The sequence below is a fragment of the Dermacentor albipictus genome, chromosome 3, assembly GCF_038994185.2.
Source record: "Dermacentor albipictus isolate Rhodes 1998 colony chromosome 3, USDA_Dalb.pri_finalv2, whole genome shotgun sequence".
Classification (NCBI taxonomy): domain Eukaryota; kingdom Metazoa; phylum Arthropoda; class Arachnida; order Ixodida; family Ixodidae; genus Dermacentor; species Dermacentor albipictus.
Window position 1 is genome coordinate 11,114,297 of NC_091823.1, and position 16,148 is coordinate 11,130,444.

Here is a 16,148-nt window from a genome sequence, read left to right on the forward strand (position 1 = left end):
TCTCATTGTTTGACCTCCAAGTGGTTACAGTCCAGACTAGTGATACTTCATACGGAGTCTTACTGATCTATCAGCTTAGTGATTACAGCCTGGTAATGAATGAAATGGATTCCTACAGCTTTAAAGTGCATTCCAGTAGACAAATAAAAGGGGGTGGCAGCAACTGCTGGCCCACCCTGACATTGCACTATCCAGTGAGGTTACAAGTAGCCGCCACCTACTGGGTTGTGCCTAATCTTGTTAGCAGAGTTGTTAGACCTTAAGTGAGCATTTGGCACTCTTTTGCATCGTACCTCTCTCTCTCCTATTTTTAGTTGCATGGGTGCCTCTAATTTTTGTCGTCACGCTTGTGCTAAAATTGTCCGAGGGCTCATTGTCATAGATACCTAGGATGCCAGAAGTGACATTCGCACCGGCATTATACAAGCACTTCATCAAAGCAGTGTTTTTGTCACATTCAACGTTGTAATTTCACGAGGTCTCTTTGAGCATTCGACGACTGGTATGTTCTCTGTTTGGGAATTCTTTGCAATGTCTATGCACAGGTTGGGAGACACACAAAATTTGTTCTTGCCATTGTGTGTACTTTGCCATAAGCAGTTCGACATGACAAAAGGAAGGGCAGTGAGTGAAGTCATTGCCCCACCTTTGGCGACAGTGGTATCACTCCCATTTTCATGGGCGGGGGTCAGTAGGTAATTACACCTGCAATCGAGTGCTGCATGTACCGTCAGTTACTGTACAGAGTGCACACGCAGTGCGCCACGTCGCTTATTCTGCATGCGCAAGAGATGAGCAGCCTACACTCATAATCAAGTATTCACTTATTCTGTCGACCTATGCCGTTGACAGTGCCAAGTTCAACAGTGGTTGCATTAAAAACAATGCTAAAAATGTTTAAAGAACTTTTTTGTTCAGTGGATAAACCCTTGTTTATGTATTCCCACACTGAAAACAGTGATCGACGAGTGAGCAATTGCATGCTGCCATGGCATGCAGTATGTTTCTGGCGTGCATGCTATGCAGCATACACATAAAGAACAAATAGGAACTTGTAAACGAGCAACCCTGCTGTCAGCTAATGCCTCTTCATTGCTCTTCTGAAGGCCTCATCTGCCTGTATCAATAATAAACTGTTCTATATATATTACGGTGACTCTTGCCTCTCCATCTGTTGCAATAACCTGCGGACCTATGACCAGAGCTTCTTGCTTCATACTTGGTTTTCAGCACCATATGAGGCGAGTGTATTACTGTGGCTCTGTCTCATTGTTCAGAATGTCTTCATAGTTCAGTTTGTCAAGTAGGCAGGTGCTTTTGCAGCAGCAAAAGTTATGGCATAGGAATCTACTTGCTCCTCATCGTCGTGCGTCCAAGATGGCCAACCAGTAGTCTTAGTTGTGGTATATGAAGTTGTAGCATCAGTTGCCATCCTGTTGCAAACTTGTAGTTGGTAAGGTAACATGTTGCAGGGACTTTTCACATGCTGAATGAAATTAGTGCTTTCAGGTTGACTTCATCACTACCAAGATCATAGCTGCAGAGTTGAGCATGGTTGTAAGCCATCTGCCATTCTGAATTTATACAATGGTCTTTCCATCCTGTGTTTATATGCTGGCTAAAGAATGAAAAATAGCTCTTTTGAAACTGCACTTTTACACCGAAATACCCTTGAGTGGGAGGTGTGGGTGCAACCTGGTACTCTTGCTATCAGCAGGGTCCTTCAATACTTTTCATCTGGTCATGAAACTTCCACGTAGCGCCATGGGAAAGCTTTATATAGTGCGCACAGTAGATGCACCATGCCGCTGGCGCAAGTAGGTGGACTGGAGCAGACGCCGAGCGGGCACCACAGGTGTTATATGCGTATCCTCGCTATTGCGCAAGGATCAAGTGCCTGTGTCAGCATGTGAATGTTGTCGACACAATGTGCAAATGGCCGCCCAGTTTCTGTACAGTGTTCAAAAAGTGCAAACAATGCCTTGTTTCATTTCCGGGTTCAACAGCATTCACAGTAGCGGCTTAATTCATAATTCAGATTTTACACTTGAATTAGAAAGTGACTACAGAGCAAGTTCACGTTGCACTTTTATGTAATTGCATGTAAAAACATCTGCATTTCAAAATAGCAAAGGTCACCAACCGATTAACTAAATAAAAAAATAGGTAATTACTGAACTAACAAAGCTAGCCAACTGATTACTACACTAATTACCAATTGCTGGACATTACTAATTATTGCCGAAGTATTGCTAAATTACCAAACAATTACTAATTATCATTGAACTAATCACTAATTACAAGCTTATTACTAAGCTAACAGTTAACCAACTGATTAACCAAACAAATATGTAATTCTTAAACAAATTGCCAAACTAATAACTAACCTAACTTGCTAACTAATCTAACAACTACATTAACTAACTAAACTCAACACCATGTAACTACAGTAATGAAATCAACTTTACCAATAAGCTTATCAAACTAACAAAGCTAACCAACTGATAACTAAGTTTCAATCGTCACTTACAGTGCATACATAGACAAGGGACAAAAAAGGACGACAAAGACAAGCACTAAGCTATCTAATGATAGAAAAATAATGAGAGAGAAATGACCCTATGAAGCATAAATTACTAATAACCTATCTAATTATAATAACGAAGCAAATATAATTAACTTCCTAACTAATTTACTCGTAACTAAATAACACACTGAACTAGCTAACCAAATATAACGGACTTATCCAACTAACTAGACAAACTGCAAATAGATACAGCCAAACAAAACAGTTTGTACAAGGAAAGCTACTAAGGGGAAGCTGGCAACATCAATCATTAAACAATGCCGTTTATAATTTCAATGCAAACGCATTGCACATTAACTTATTTTGTCAAAAGCTCCCATTGCATGGTCACTCTATAAACATGCTGAAATAAACGTGAGAGAGGCGCCTTTCGTCATGAAAAGATTTGCATGATCGTGTAGCCCGGCCATCTGGTGCGTCAGATTGTTCACCTTCTACTTATGCCAGTGCCTTTGATGCCACCTTCTGTCCCTATATGAAACTTTTGGGGAAGTTTCATGACCAGATGGAAAGTATTGAAGGACCCTGCCATCAGCTTGTCATATGCTGCAGTGATGTATATTGAAACTTGACCACTCTGATTGCCATTGAATACTCAATGGTCCTGTTGGGATAAGCTCACGAAATCAAGTTTGTCATACGGTGCTCCAACTTCACTTTACACTGTCGACACATGGTACAATAGAGCTGGAGTTAGCCTTCCCAATAATGCCATTACGCTTGTGTAGTTCAGTCTTAGCCACTTAATTGTAGGTGCTCTCAGTCAGGTCTCTCAGGTAGACAGATGGTACCTGTGTTCTCATAGCTAAGCGCCAGTTTGGGCTTGGAACTCCTGTGACTGATCATAGAAAATACATGTGTAACACACTACATTGCTTCATTATAATGAATAATTGATCTATCAACAGCCGTGCCAGTTACAAGAAAGCATGACTCAGCTTGTATGTATTCCGTTTGCCATGTTTCTTTCTAATGCAAGTGCTTCTAGCTGCTCTTTGTCATAGCAAGTGGAAAACTTTCAAGACGTTTCGTATACAAAATAACCTAAAGTATCTGTGCTTATGATAGCCATGTTAGTTAATAGAATTGTTTTTTTCTTTCAGCGTCACGCTTGTGGTTACCGAAACATTTGATGCTGGTTTGTTTGGAGAACATGTTCTGAAGAGCCTGAACCATGCATGGAAGTACCTTTTGAATGTGGAACCATCGTAAGTTAGGTATTTATACTTACTGCCTTATCCTCAGCACGAAAGGCATTGTCGCAGATAACATGAGTGTTGGTCACAGGTGACATGATTGTATTCACTTTGTACATGTACTGTGTACGTGCACTGAGTTTCAAGAGCACAGGCCCTTGAAACTATTAACAACACTTAAATTTGAAAACTTGGGTTTATTGGTGTCTTGGTGTCTTATCAGTAGACAAGTGCTGCTACTTTTATGTCGAATGCATTGCAGGAAAATTGTGCGCAGCCGCTCATTAAGGTGGCCAGCTCTATAACTTTTCGACTGCAGTAGTAAAAGCACTGATAATATCAGCCCTTCAGGTGTAATCAATTCTCTTTTTTTAGAATCTTGCTTTAGCACATTTGTTGCATCTTTGGATTCATTAAAAAGAGAGCCGAGTTACATGTTAGTAGTTTTGAGAATCAACATTCCAGTAAATGAAGCTCTAGCCTCCTGATTTATATTATAGCTACCACTTTGCTAACACATGCGTGACCACAGCTACAATTAGTAGTTGCAAAGATCTTGTCCAAAAGCCTCAATGCTTTGGTGAGCTGATGAAATATTATATTGTGTTCAAATAAAGAACCTCTGCACTGTCTGTTTCTACAACAGCTATTGTCTGTAGTAGTTCTCTCGCATAGCTTCTGCAGAGAGGCTTTTGAGATTTGCAATGATAACTGTCAGGGGCTCTTCCCCTACTTAAGATTGAGTGTTCCACCTGCTTGGTCTTCTGCAGAAGACTGCAGTGTGTTGTAAATGAAAATAAGATAAAGATGGAGCTGCCATTCATGGCCACTACTGGCAAATGGTTAAAAAAAAGCAGCATATCAGACATGCGAAAACAAGGATTTTAATCCTGTGACCTTGACAATAGAGAGTTTTAGCCCAGCGGGTTTACAGCCAGCGAAGCGGAGCGGTCTCCACCGTTGCGCCAGCGGAGCGGCTCGCGAAAAAAGAATTTTAGCCCAGCGGATCACCCGCTCGAGCGGGGTAAAGAGCGGGGTGCTCTGCTGCCCCACCTAGTGGTTCGAATAGGAGTTACTGAGAAATGAAATTGAATTACGCTTGCTTTTATTATGCAAGAAATGTTGAATAAAGATATATTACATGTTCTCAGTGCATTATTTGTTAATAATGTACCGAGTACTAATGTACGGGTCAGCGTGGCAGTCGCCGTCTTCGATGCAGAACTGCCGGCGTTCATGTTCGCGGCTGCCGTCTTGCATTTCCCATACACGCCCGCGCGCCCTTACGCACGCTCGCGCGCTGCGTATACCCTCCGCTGGGGAGTGCTTTCCAGCGGGCGTAAACGCTGCTCCGTAAAACCGCTGGCCGCCTCAGCGTGGTGCGCATGCGCAGTCGCGTCTCCGCTCGCCCGCTCCGCTCCGCTGGTCGTAAACCCGCTGGGCTAAAACTCTCTAATGACAGCCGTGTATGTTACCACAACACTACAGCTGGGCTGGGCAGTGAAACGGATATACAAGTCGGTCGTCAGTGATGGCAATGGTCAGTGCCTAAATATGCTATGGAACTAGTACCATGCCACCTTCCTTAATGTTAGTTAATGTTGGACACAGGTTTGTAGGCACAAACTGTTCAACATGTATTGGTGTGGTCTTCTGCTTTTGGTGCCATCTGGTGAAGGCACAGCAAACTTTATCCAGTCGAACTTCAATAAAATGGAAACATATGTAGTGAATTATCAGATATACTCAAGTAAACGTACCATATGCTCCAAGTCATTGGCTATCATTGTAATAGTGCGGCAACTGTGGAGCAGGACTGCCGCAATTTTTGTTTTTAAGGAGGTATTTTACTTTCCATAGTGCTATCAATTCTTTTTTTCAACACTCACTAGCTAATGTCTCTTTTCCAGTGCATGTTGCCAACCAAAAGCCACCGTGATACCTGAAAATGCTGAGGTGTTTGCCTGCCTAGTTGAAAGCCAGTGGATCAGGAGCAGTCAAAAGTGAGCAAGCCCTTTCCATAATGATGCTTTCCTTACTTTCTAAATCTGTTTAAACAAAGATTTTGTTTTGTACTACAGGACGTTTGTCTTTCTTTTGCGTCTTCTTTCTTCATTTCTTTATCGATCAGTGTTGTCGCTGGTGCACAGTTGTTTTGCATGGCCTTGTGCAAATGAGCGAGTTTCCAAATTTTGTTATCGATTGAAAAACATCCACCAGGTGTGGAATTGTACCTTGCAGCAGCACAGGGAGCAGGTGAAACATCATTTTGGAGAAATGGGGCCCCATATGTGCTGCGCTTCAGCCAGAGTGTCAGTTAACAAAGACGCCTTCAACTCACGTATGTTAAAAGTAGAGTAGCAGTGCGAAAATAGCAGCAGGTTGACTGACGCGAGTGAGAGAAAACTCTCAGTGTACCGATGCTGCAGGCTTGCATGCATTGCATGAAGTATGCAGAGGTATTACGCTGCATGCTGCAGAGAGTGTGTGCAGCTGCTGTGGCAAGCACAAAGAAGCAGCCCACATACCGAGATCCAAGTCCGGGCACTCAACTTGTGAATCATGTTTGTCCTCTTTCTTCACAGAGGATGCACGTTTTGAACAATTTTAGTTTGTATACTCGAAGCATGAGCGCAACGCAAGCAGAACTGCCACGATGCTCATCAATTGCATGCCTGGAGCTTTATTATCAGCCTCTACAAACTATAATAGTGCCAGAGCTTTGATTTTAGGATATACCTGCACATGGGATGTATTCCTGTAGATAATACTAAGACATTGTACTGCAAAGGAGAGCTGTTTTAAAAGCTTGACCCACAAATTCGAGAGCAAATACACAGTGTTACAGGGAACCTAGCCCAGATCTGAAGTGCAGGTTGCTGTGAAAGAAGTGTCTGCGTAAGTTTCGGTACCCAAGCAGAATGCCTGTTGAGCATGCTATACTAATGGATACTTAAGGGTGCACAAAGCCATTGGCGTTGCTTCAACGATTCTTTGAAGTTCAGGTAAATCTGCTATTTATTAGTTCATTAGACAATGAAGACAATTTCTGAATTTCTGAATATGATGATATGATATGATGAACGATGATAGAATGATGATAACTGAGCCTCTTAAGACAACGCTGCCTCACAACTGTGCCATAGGAAAGATAATGCATGTGACCACTGTTGCAAGAGCACTGTGCATTTTGAAAATTCCCTGTAGTCATGTTGTGTTACAGCACAGATGTCCAATTAACAGCCAGTGGCACCATCTGCCATGGACTTCACTAGCGTTGTAGCTAGAGGGGTAGCTGTAACTGAGGCATGTGTGTGTATTGCCTCTTAATGCGGTGGCCAGAAAATGCCCGTGGTACACTTGAGCTTTTTTTCACCCACCCTACAATTTTTAGGATAAATAAGATTAGCAGATCATTTACAGTGAAACCAGAACATATCTTGGAACAAGTCTTTACTCGTGGCACAATTCACTGACTATGGTGCAAGACGGCACAATAATATTCCTATGGCACAAGTGACGCAGCTGTTTTGCCCCTATATCTTCTGGGGAAGTGCTTCACAAATCAGTGCTAATTGAAGTGCGTATAGTCTTTTGGGCACTTTTTGGCCTAAAATATTTAGAATATTGAAACCATGAGCATTCATTTAGAAAGGCAACAGTCTGTTAGACTGTCTGTTTAAGGATTGTGTAATGTTTAGAAACACAGATAAAGATACCAGGGGGAAATGTAGAAACAAGCTCATTTGCAAAAGAAGGTAATAACTGCGTCAGCACTCCTTCGATTACTGTGAGCAGAAAGGAAACTGCCTATCTGGAAAATGTTGGGTTGCGCGTGCGATAATTTCCACTCATTTTAGTGTGTATAAGTACCATTCTTTTCTGAAATAAAATTCAGTTGATAGTTAGCGCACATCCTGTCATCGAATTTCTTGTCTGTGTCAATCCAACGCTATGACTTCAATTGATCTTGCACTCTGAATTGAAGGCCCGCTTTGGTTTTCACAGGGTCATGTGCATTAGTGTCCCGTCTGGCAAGGGTTTTTTTCCCCAGTAATTACGTCCAAAAGAGCACTGCACACTACCAATGATGCCATGCATTTGCTTGTTACATTGTGGAACACTGTTTAACTATGCAGCATTGATTCTGGAAGGATACGTTTCAATGTTTAGAGAGGCAAAGGTGCAACACTAATGGAAATGTCAACATTCGTGCAATACGTTGACAATGCCAATGAGTTTGCCGAAATGGTGCATGGAGCTTGAGGATCTATGACACAAATAAAAGCTCAAGTTACCTATCGTGAGTATGTGTAATTTGATGATTGCTTCGGTACATCTGAGCCGCTGAGCTTGTTAGACATCGTTGCCAATCTCAGCATGACTCATAATGTCGAAACCAAAAAGCAGGTGGATGAAGGCATGAATGGTTGCCTCACACTTGTGCATGTTTGCGGACATTGTTGTGGCTTTCATTATCTTGTGTGGTTACTTTGATATATACATGGCTTTGCATAAACCAAAGAAGGGCTATGAGTGCTTGAAGAGAAGTTATCTTCATTGAACACAAGTGGCCAATGGCAATTATGAGCTTCATTTTGTGCGATTCACAACTTATGACGGTAAAAAAAAAGTTTTTAATGTTAATTCTTACATCCAGGCAGCTGTAGCGACAACATTCATTTGGGCTAGATGGTGCATACTTGAATTGTCTTAGTTGGTGCTGTTCCTTCCTAATTCAGCTGTAGTGAGCTTCACATTTAGTATGTTTTCAATAGTTGTTGGCGTTCTATACAACTTCAAATAAAGTTTAGCGTGAGAGTAGCTTTTTGCCTCACCTGCAGTGTTGCACAAGCATAATCACATGTTACATTTTCTTGGATCAGTCATTCTTTGCAGTCTCCTAAAGAATGTATCAAGAGGGTTCTAGTGTATTCTGCTTACATGTTCATCATGACAGCATTCATTAGTGATTGGGCAGGTTCATTTACTTGGCCTAAAATGTGTGGCAGGTGATCTTTTAAGTTTTTATTTTTTTTAAGTGCGGAGAAATACAGTAAATGATGCCTTTGTGCTACTCATTGAACATTTGCTCTCACTCAGACTTATAATTGTGTACTCTACAAAATGACCACATTCCAAGCTATTTGTTTTCTAGGGTTAGCAGAGACGTGCTGGAGGACATTTTGAAGTTGGAAAATGTTGAACTGAATGCTGCAAGTGATGATGAACAACCATACGACTCTGAAAAACTGAGCCAGGTGAAGCATGGCTTCCTGAGGCTTTCTGAACCTTTTCATCTGCTCTCAGTGGATTTCAACAGTCACAAAGTATGTCACAAAGCTTTGGAAAACATCTTGTGTAACACGCTTTGCTTTCATGACTATTCTTTTTTTCACTTAAAGTTTGCCTCTGAGCTATAAAATGCGTTATGCATCTTATATGTGTGTATACAGTAGCTTGCTTTCTAAAATTAAATCCAGCAGGTATCTACGGTGTCTACAGCTGGTAGTCTGCTTGTAAGTGGTTTGGATGTAGCCTCACTTTTGGCAAGTAGTGGCATCTTGTTGAGCACAGTCAGTTGGCATGCAAGAGCACCTGACAGAATGCAGAATAGACAAGTAATGCTGAAAGCTGGCGACAGGTTACAGAGATTGCTACTAGTGTCACTGCAGCAACCATGCATCTCCTCCTTAGCACAAGCTGTTCTACGTGATATATACTGCACAGGTACTCTGATAAGCATGGTGTTATCAATGTGTGAACGGCAAAAAACTTCCCTTTTTCGGGTGAGTGCTGGCTGTTGTGGGAAGTATAGTAATGCATATATGGCTGGAGGTTTATGACTAGCTGAACGTGTACTGGGGAAGACAAGCCTGGTGTCCTAATGATACACATTGTGCAGGGGAACCTCGACACTGCAGTATGCACTTTTGTCTATGAAAAAATATCTACCGTATTCAATTCCTTGCAGAGGTTATTCACTGCTTGGGCTGATTCTGTCTGTATAACTATATTTCCAATGTTTCCCGTGTGGCATTTGGGATTGTGTGATGGTTAATGCATTCTATGTGGCCTGCCACTCAGTGAATAGGCTTTTCACTGCGTTTTCATTTCTGGCATTACTTTTCTTACAGGAAATTAAAAATCTTATCAAAGGCATACAATGGAGAGAGAAAGTCTGCTGCACCCAATCTGGCATCCTGGACGCTGTTTGCTTGTGGTTTCGGCTCAAAGTTGGAGATGCGTGGCTGGACACAGGACCAGACTCAAACAGCTGCTGGGAACAAGCCATATTCACAGGTAGCCACGCAGCATGACGCACTGCTAAAATCCAAGTTGTTGATTGCTTTCTATAAATATAGACACCTTGTTATATATAGAAACATTAGCTGAAAGCAGTTTGGGTGGGTGCAGAAGTATTATTTAGAACGTTAGAAGTTGCAAAAGGCTGCCAAAGCGGAACCTCAAAGCCACTGTTAATAGCAGTGGTAGTCGTTTCCCCTGGTTAATTTGTGTGTCAACTTGTTTTGCTGTTATTGTGTTTTCATATCAGGCCAACCCCACGTCATCACCGCTAGTAAAAAAAAAAAAAAAAAAAACTTTTGTTTGTTATTGTCTCTGGGAATCGAACTGTCACACCTGTGGCACTATGCAGTTGGGAGCCGAACACACTAGAGAGCTTTAGCTTGCCCAGTATTAGGGTAAACGCAGGTGGACTGGGCATTGCGGCGGAGGCATAGACGTCAAAAACATCTAATATTGCAGTAACCAAGTATGCTACTTTGATGCCGGTGTAAACTGGCATAATCGTATTGCTGCCGAAAATTTACACCAATAGCAAACTAAAACACACTTGGTTACTGCAATATTAGCTGTGCTTGTCCGATTGAGCTCTGCGTCATCAGGTGGCTGCATCATGTAGGCTGCTCACGTTTACACCTCCACCCCCTCTGCCCCAACGCCCAGCGTGCCCGTGTTTACCCGAATACCAGACAAGCTAAAACTCTCTACTAACTACTAAGCTGGTTGTTGTTGTTCAGCGACCATGCTTCACAATTTGTATGGTGTTTTGTGCACCATGCAGACGCAAGGAGGCTGTGTCTGTGCACGTACTTAGGAAGTCACAGCAGGCAATACTGTGGCAGATGAAAATGACTGTGCACATTGCAAATAAGTTATTCTTGAGAAGTCCGTTGCTGTCGCGGTAAATGAATTCAGCACCGAAGAAATTGAAGTCTGCGTATTATTTTATGTCTTAATGTAATCACTTGTTACTATGATTACCTTTGTCGTGTTGTAACCTTTGTTCTGTAACATTTGTGCTATGATAACATTAATGAATAACTTGAAGCCAGGGGAGAAAACAACTTTCACTGTTAATGGTGCAGCTGAAGTTATTTTTCACTGCTTTGTTGCAATATACTTTTACTGAACTGGCTTCAAGCAGTGTCTGTTTCTGGTATAATTCTATTTCATGCTAGCATTGTTCTATTGTTTACAAGGTAGACACATATTGATACGGAACAGCCGCCACAGTGTGGCTGCACTAAGGAGGAAGAAGATGACGTGTACCCGCTTGATATAGCGTCGCCATTTTGGCCTCCGTTAGCTCCCCTGTAAATAAATTGTAAATAGCATTGGGCATCAGCTACATGTAACATTAATTTGGTGGAGGCAGATGTTCCCGGTACCCGTCATGGAGCTCCGCAGCGGTTGCAATGGCGACAGTGCAACTTCGTCTCCTGCTGGCGGCACTTCATCTATGCAAGCATCTCCGCCTGCAGCCCCAACCTACGTCGCCGTTTCCCCCCCTCGAGATCCTGGTGTTTTCAATGGAGTCGGCAGTCCTGATGTTGATGACTGGTTCTGCTTATACAAACGTGTCAGCACCAGCCACAGGCACAGGTGGGATCTGACTATTATGCTTGCCAACGTTGTTTTCTACCTCGACGGAGCTCCACTGGCATGGTTCCCAGCACATCACAGCACATCACGCGACTTCCCAAAACAGCTGCTACGTCATCTTGTGACGACCTCTTCCACCAGCTGTCGCGATGTCACAACTTCACCCGCATTATTCGTCGTGAGGTCAAAGCAGCACAACCGGTGGCCCCTTCATTCCCGTCACCTGATCATTCTCCAGTGACAATCTCCTTGATCCAGGCCATCGTCCGTCAAGAGTTGTCCAACGTCGGCTTACAATCCATTCGTTCCATATGCTCGGAACCTCTTTCTCCATGCACATCCCCACCCCGCTCTTCTTACTCCTCTTATGGACAGCGCAACCCCTCCGAATGGCGAACCGTGGACGATAAGCCGATCTGTTTTAAAGGGACCCTGAAACGATTTTGGCGATTTTCTACAAACGTACTGAGTCGTTAGAGTAGGTCCTTCTGATCAATAATTGACACATCTAAGTGCTCTGCGTAAAGCGTGTAATTTATTATAAGGTTTTAAAAATGCACATCGCTGTCGATCGCAGCGCACTGCTCGGCGGTATTTTAAGCCGCCCCTACCCATATGATGCAAATAACCCATATTACGTCACATGGGCGAGCTATCTGATTGGCTGACCAGGGCGCGTGGTCGATAATTTTTCCAACTTTATGGTAAACAAATGATCTTCGTAATAGTTGGAAAGATAGTTAATTTGTTTTTATAAAAAGAAAGTAGCATAAAGAGAATGCACAAGAACAATTTTTCAGTACACTTAAGCACTTCCGGCACACAGCAAGTGTCGTCTGCTTGTGTTACAACATACTCCATTTTGACGAGAGCTCCGCGGTCAGATTGGTGTCAGTCTTTTCGCGAGCACTATGATTCGACTTTGTTGCCTTGCGGGCTGCAAACGTAGCGACTGGCAATATGTCAAGCTGCGACATCGTGTCCCTCTGCAAGGCAGCGTACGAGCGAACTGGCTGCTGCGCAGGATTTGCGCGTTTGTGGCCGTCACTGTACACCGGAAGATTACTAACGCAATAGCGTTTCGCGAGTCCCGTATTGGCAAACGTAAGCGCAAGGGGACAGGATCTGGCCGCTTGACTGTGCCGTAACGGGATGAGCCGAAATGAGCAGAAGGGCAAATGCGAATGGTCTGCACGGTGCAGCCACCTGGTGGCATAGAGCTCAACCATACACAGTAGCAGCAACGAAGCGTTTCCTTCTTTGCTGCTGGTGCGTACTTTTCGCAGGAGTGTAATCATCAACACGTTGTTTTTATAAATGTTTAAAATGTTTTACACTTCGTTAGAGCAATATTAGCGCTTTGTTTGACTGGTTAAGCGCTGCGCCAACAAGTGTCTGGACCATGCAGACCGATCAGGCCGCTCACGTACGTCTACGCCAAAGTTCCGTCATCAGCTTGAGTTTATGCCTCCAGTCATTTGCCGAAATGACCAGCTTGCCTGTGGTTAACGGAATACCAGACACGTTCGGCGCTACGACAGAATGCTCGCAACGCACGCTGCTTCGATAGCTCTCGCTTGGGGTCGACAGCCAAGCAGCTAGCGGAGAGGTTTCGCGCGGGCGGGGGCGGGCTCCAAAACACCCGGAAGTCGACGATGTGACGTCGCATCGTGACGCAGGCCCAGTGAAGGCGGAGCTTAGCCCCGCTCGCTCGGCGGACGAGTTGAGGAGGAAAAGCATGGCTGGGGAGGAGGGTAACTTATAATCGCTTGTAGCTCCATTAATACGTAACGCTTCACTTAAATTGTGGTGCGAATGTTCTACTTAAGCTGTACCCTACGCGTCCACAAAATTTGTCCGAACCGTTTCAGGGGCCCTTTAACTGCCGACGCATTGGACATGTCGCTCGCCACTGCCGTAGCCGCTGGACTTCTCCGATGCACTATTCTCCTGATTACCACCCTCGTCCCTCTAGCGCATCCTTTTACTTCGCTCCTTCTATGCCCGCCCCATCATCGGACCCTGCGACACCTTTGACATGACCCCGCTACTCCCGCTCGCCTTCTCCCTCCTGCCGTCAATCTCGTTCACCCCCGTCGTGCCATGCTCCTTCTCCGACCTACTCGCCGCACCCCCGACCGGAAAACTAGACAGTGCAGCTTCTGGAGGTGAAGCTGCAATGACGACATTGGCACGAAATCCTGGCTTCACCTTACCCACGAACAAGAATCTTGTGGACGTTCTCGTCGACAATGTTCCTGCGTGCGCGTTGATTGACACCGGGGCGCATGTGTCCATTATGAGTGCTGCTCTTCACCGTCGGCTCAAGAAAGTTCTGACACCTGCCTCGAACCGAGTTGTACAAGTCGACGACAAAGGAACTGTCACTATTGTTGACATATGCTGTGCCCGACTCGCCATTGCTGAGAGACACACCGTCGTCCTCTTCACCGTCATCGAGCATTGTTCTCACGAACTCATTCTCGGTCTGGATTTCCTTGCCAATCATTCTGCCCTCATTGACTGCTCGGCTGGCTCACTTCGCCTTGACTTGCCTCTTCTTGCCAACCCTGTGGACCCGCCTCCAAGCCATTTGAGCTGCATGGATTTTATTCGCCTACCACCTCACTCTGCGACACGCATTGACTTGTTGTCCGGACCAGCTATACCTGACGGCAATTACGTGGTCGCACCAATTCCGGCCATTATACTTACGCATGGTGTTATCGTGCCGTACACTGTGCTGACAATTACTGGCAACTGCACCTGCCTTCCCCTTGTCAATTTCGCACTAACCGCGTAAGTTCTGCCTCAGGGGATCTCGTTGGCTATAATTAGCGCTTTGCAGGATGATGAGGTCAAGCCAGTCACAGTGGAAGATCGTTACAGCTCAGTTCATAGCGTGACGTCATCTCATGGTACTGACGTCGACATTGAGAAGATGGTTTCCTCTGACCTTACACTTGCTCAAGCTGAAGCCCTTTGCTTCATTCTTGAAAGCTATTGTGACATTTTTTACTTTGACAATCGACCCTTAGGTCAAACGTCCGTTGTGACCCATTGCATAAATACTGGCGATGCGAACCATATTCACCGATGTCCATATCGTGTTTCTGCGTCGGAACGAGCTGTTATCCAACAGGAAGTAAAAAGGATGCTTGAAAAGGACATTATCGAGCCTTCCTGTAGTCCCTGGTCATCTCCCGTCGTACTTGTCAAAAAGAAGGATGGAGCGTGGCGCTTTTGTGTAGATTATCGCTACCTGAATAAAATCGCAAAAAAGGACATGTACACTTTGCCATGTATTGATGACTCTCTAGACTGCCTGTACGGTGCCACCTATTTTTCTTCTGTCGACTTACTTATTGGCTACTGGCAGACATCAGTCGACGACATGGACCGAGAGAAGACTGCATTTGTTACCCCTGATGGCTTTCATCAGTTCAAGCCGTTACAGAGCCTTTCGGTCTCTGTAACGTGCCCGCCACCTTCGAACAAATGATGGACTCTTTGCTTCAGGGGTTCAAGTGGTCCACCTGTTTGTGCTATCTGGACAACGTCATCGTTTATTCGCCCACATTCAACACGCATCTAGACCATCTTTCAGCGATTCTTGACATGTTCTGCTGCACTGATCTCCAGTTGAACTTGTCAAAATGTCACTTCGCTCTCCGCCAAATCACTGTCCTTGTACACCTCGTGGATGCCAGAGGTGTGCGACCTGATCCGGACAAAATTTGTGCCGTTACAAACTTTCCTGTTCCGAAGTCTACCAAGGACGCTAGTAGTTTCGTAGGGCTGCGCTCTTATTTTCGATGCTTTGTGAAGGATATTGCGACCATCGCACGTCCCCTTACCAACCTCTTGAAGAATGACGCCCCTTTTTCTTGCGGTCCTGACCATGCCGCCTATTTTTCGCAGCTTACTACTCTCCTTACCACGCCTCCAGTTCTGGCCCACTTTGACCCGTCTGCTTCAGCGGAAGTTCGAACTGATGCCAGTGGTCCCGGCATAGGAGCATAGGTACAACGCCAGCGTGGACATGATCATATTAAAGCCTATGACAGCTGACTTCTATCACCCGCCGAGCACGATTATTCAATCACAGAGCGCGATTGCCTCGCTCTTGTATGGGCTGTTGCCAAGTTTCGTCCATACTTGTACGGACAGCCATTCTGTGTCATCACTGATCACCATGCCCTCTGCTGGCTGTCCTCGCTCAGGGACCCCATGGGACGACTTGCTCGCTGGGTGTTACGCCTGCAAGAATATACCTTCTCCGTGGTATATAAGACTGGCCACTTGCACCAGGATGCTGATTGTTTGTCCTGCTACCCCGTCGACAAACCGGCTGATGCGGACGCCATCACTTGCGTTTTCTCTTAGTCCCAGTTGCTTCAAATTGGCAACAAGCAATGCCGCGATCCTTCATTACGAGCCCTCATTGACCGTCTAGA

At 44.6% G+C, this 16,148-nt stretch overlaps 2 protein-coding genes across 5 annotated transcripts in view; one reads left to right on the forward strand and one right to left on the reverse strand.

Annotated features, from left to right (window-relative positions):
- gogo (golden goal) overlaps positions 1-16,148 on the reverse strand; it is a 127,917-nt gene that overhangs the window by 92,740 nt on the left and 19,029 nt on the right. The gene's annotated exons all lie outside the window — the stretch shown is intronic.
- LOC135919549 (protein arginine N-methyltransferase 9-like) overlaps positions 1-16,148 on the forward strand; it is a 37,037-nt gene that overhangs the window by 6,072 nt on the left and 14,817 nt on the right. For all 3 annotated transcript variants that reach the window (XM_065453450.2, XM_065453449.2, XM_065453451.2), the window contains 4 exons: positions 3,691-3,795; positions 5,694-5,786; positions 8,942-9,113; positions 9,921-10,086. In XM_065453450.2, coding sequence (XP_065309522.1) covers positions 3,691-3,795; positions 5,694-5,786; positions 8,942-9,113; positions 9,921-10,086 — 536 coding nt within the window. The remainder of the gene's footprint in view (positions 1-3,690; positions 3,796-5,693; positions 5,787-8,941; positions 9,114-9,920; positions 10,087-16,148) is intronic.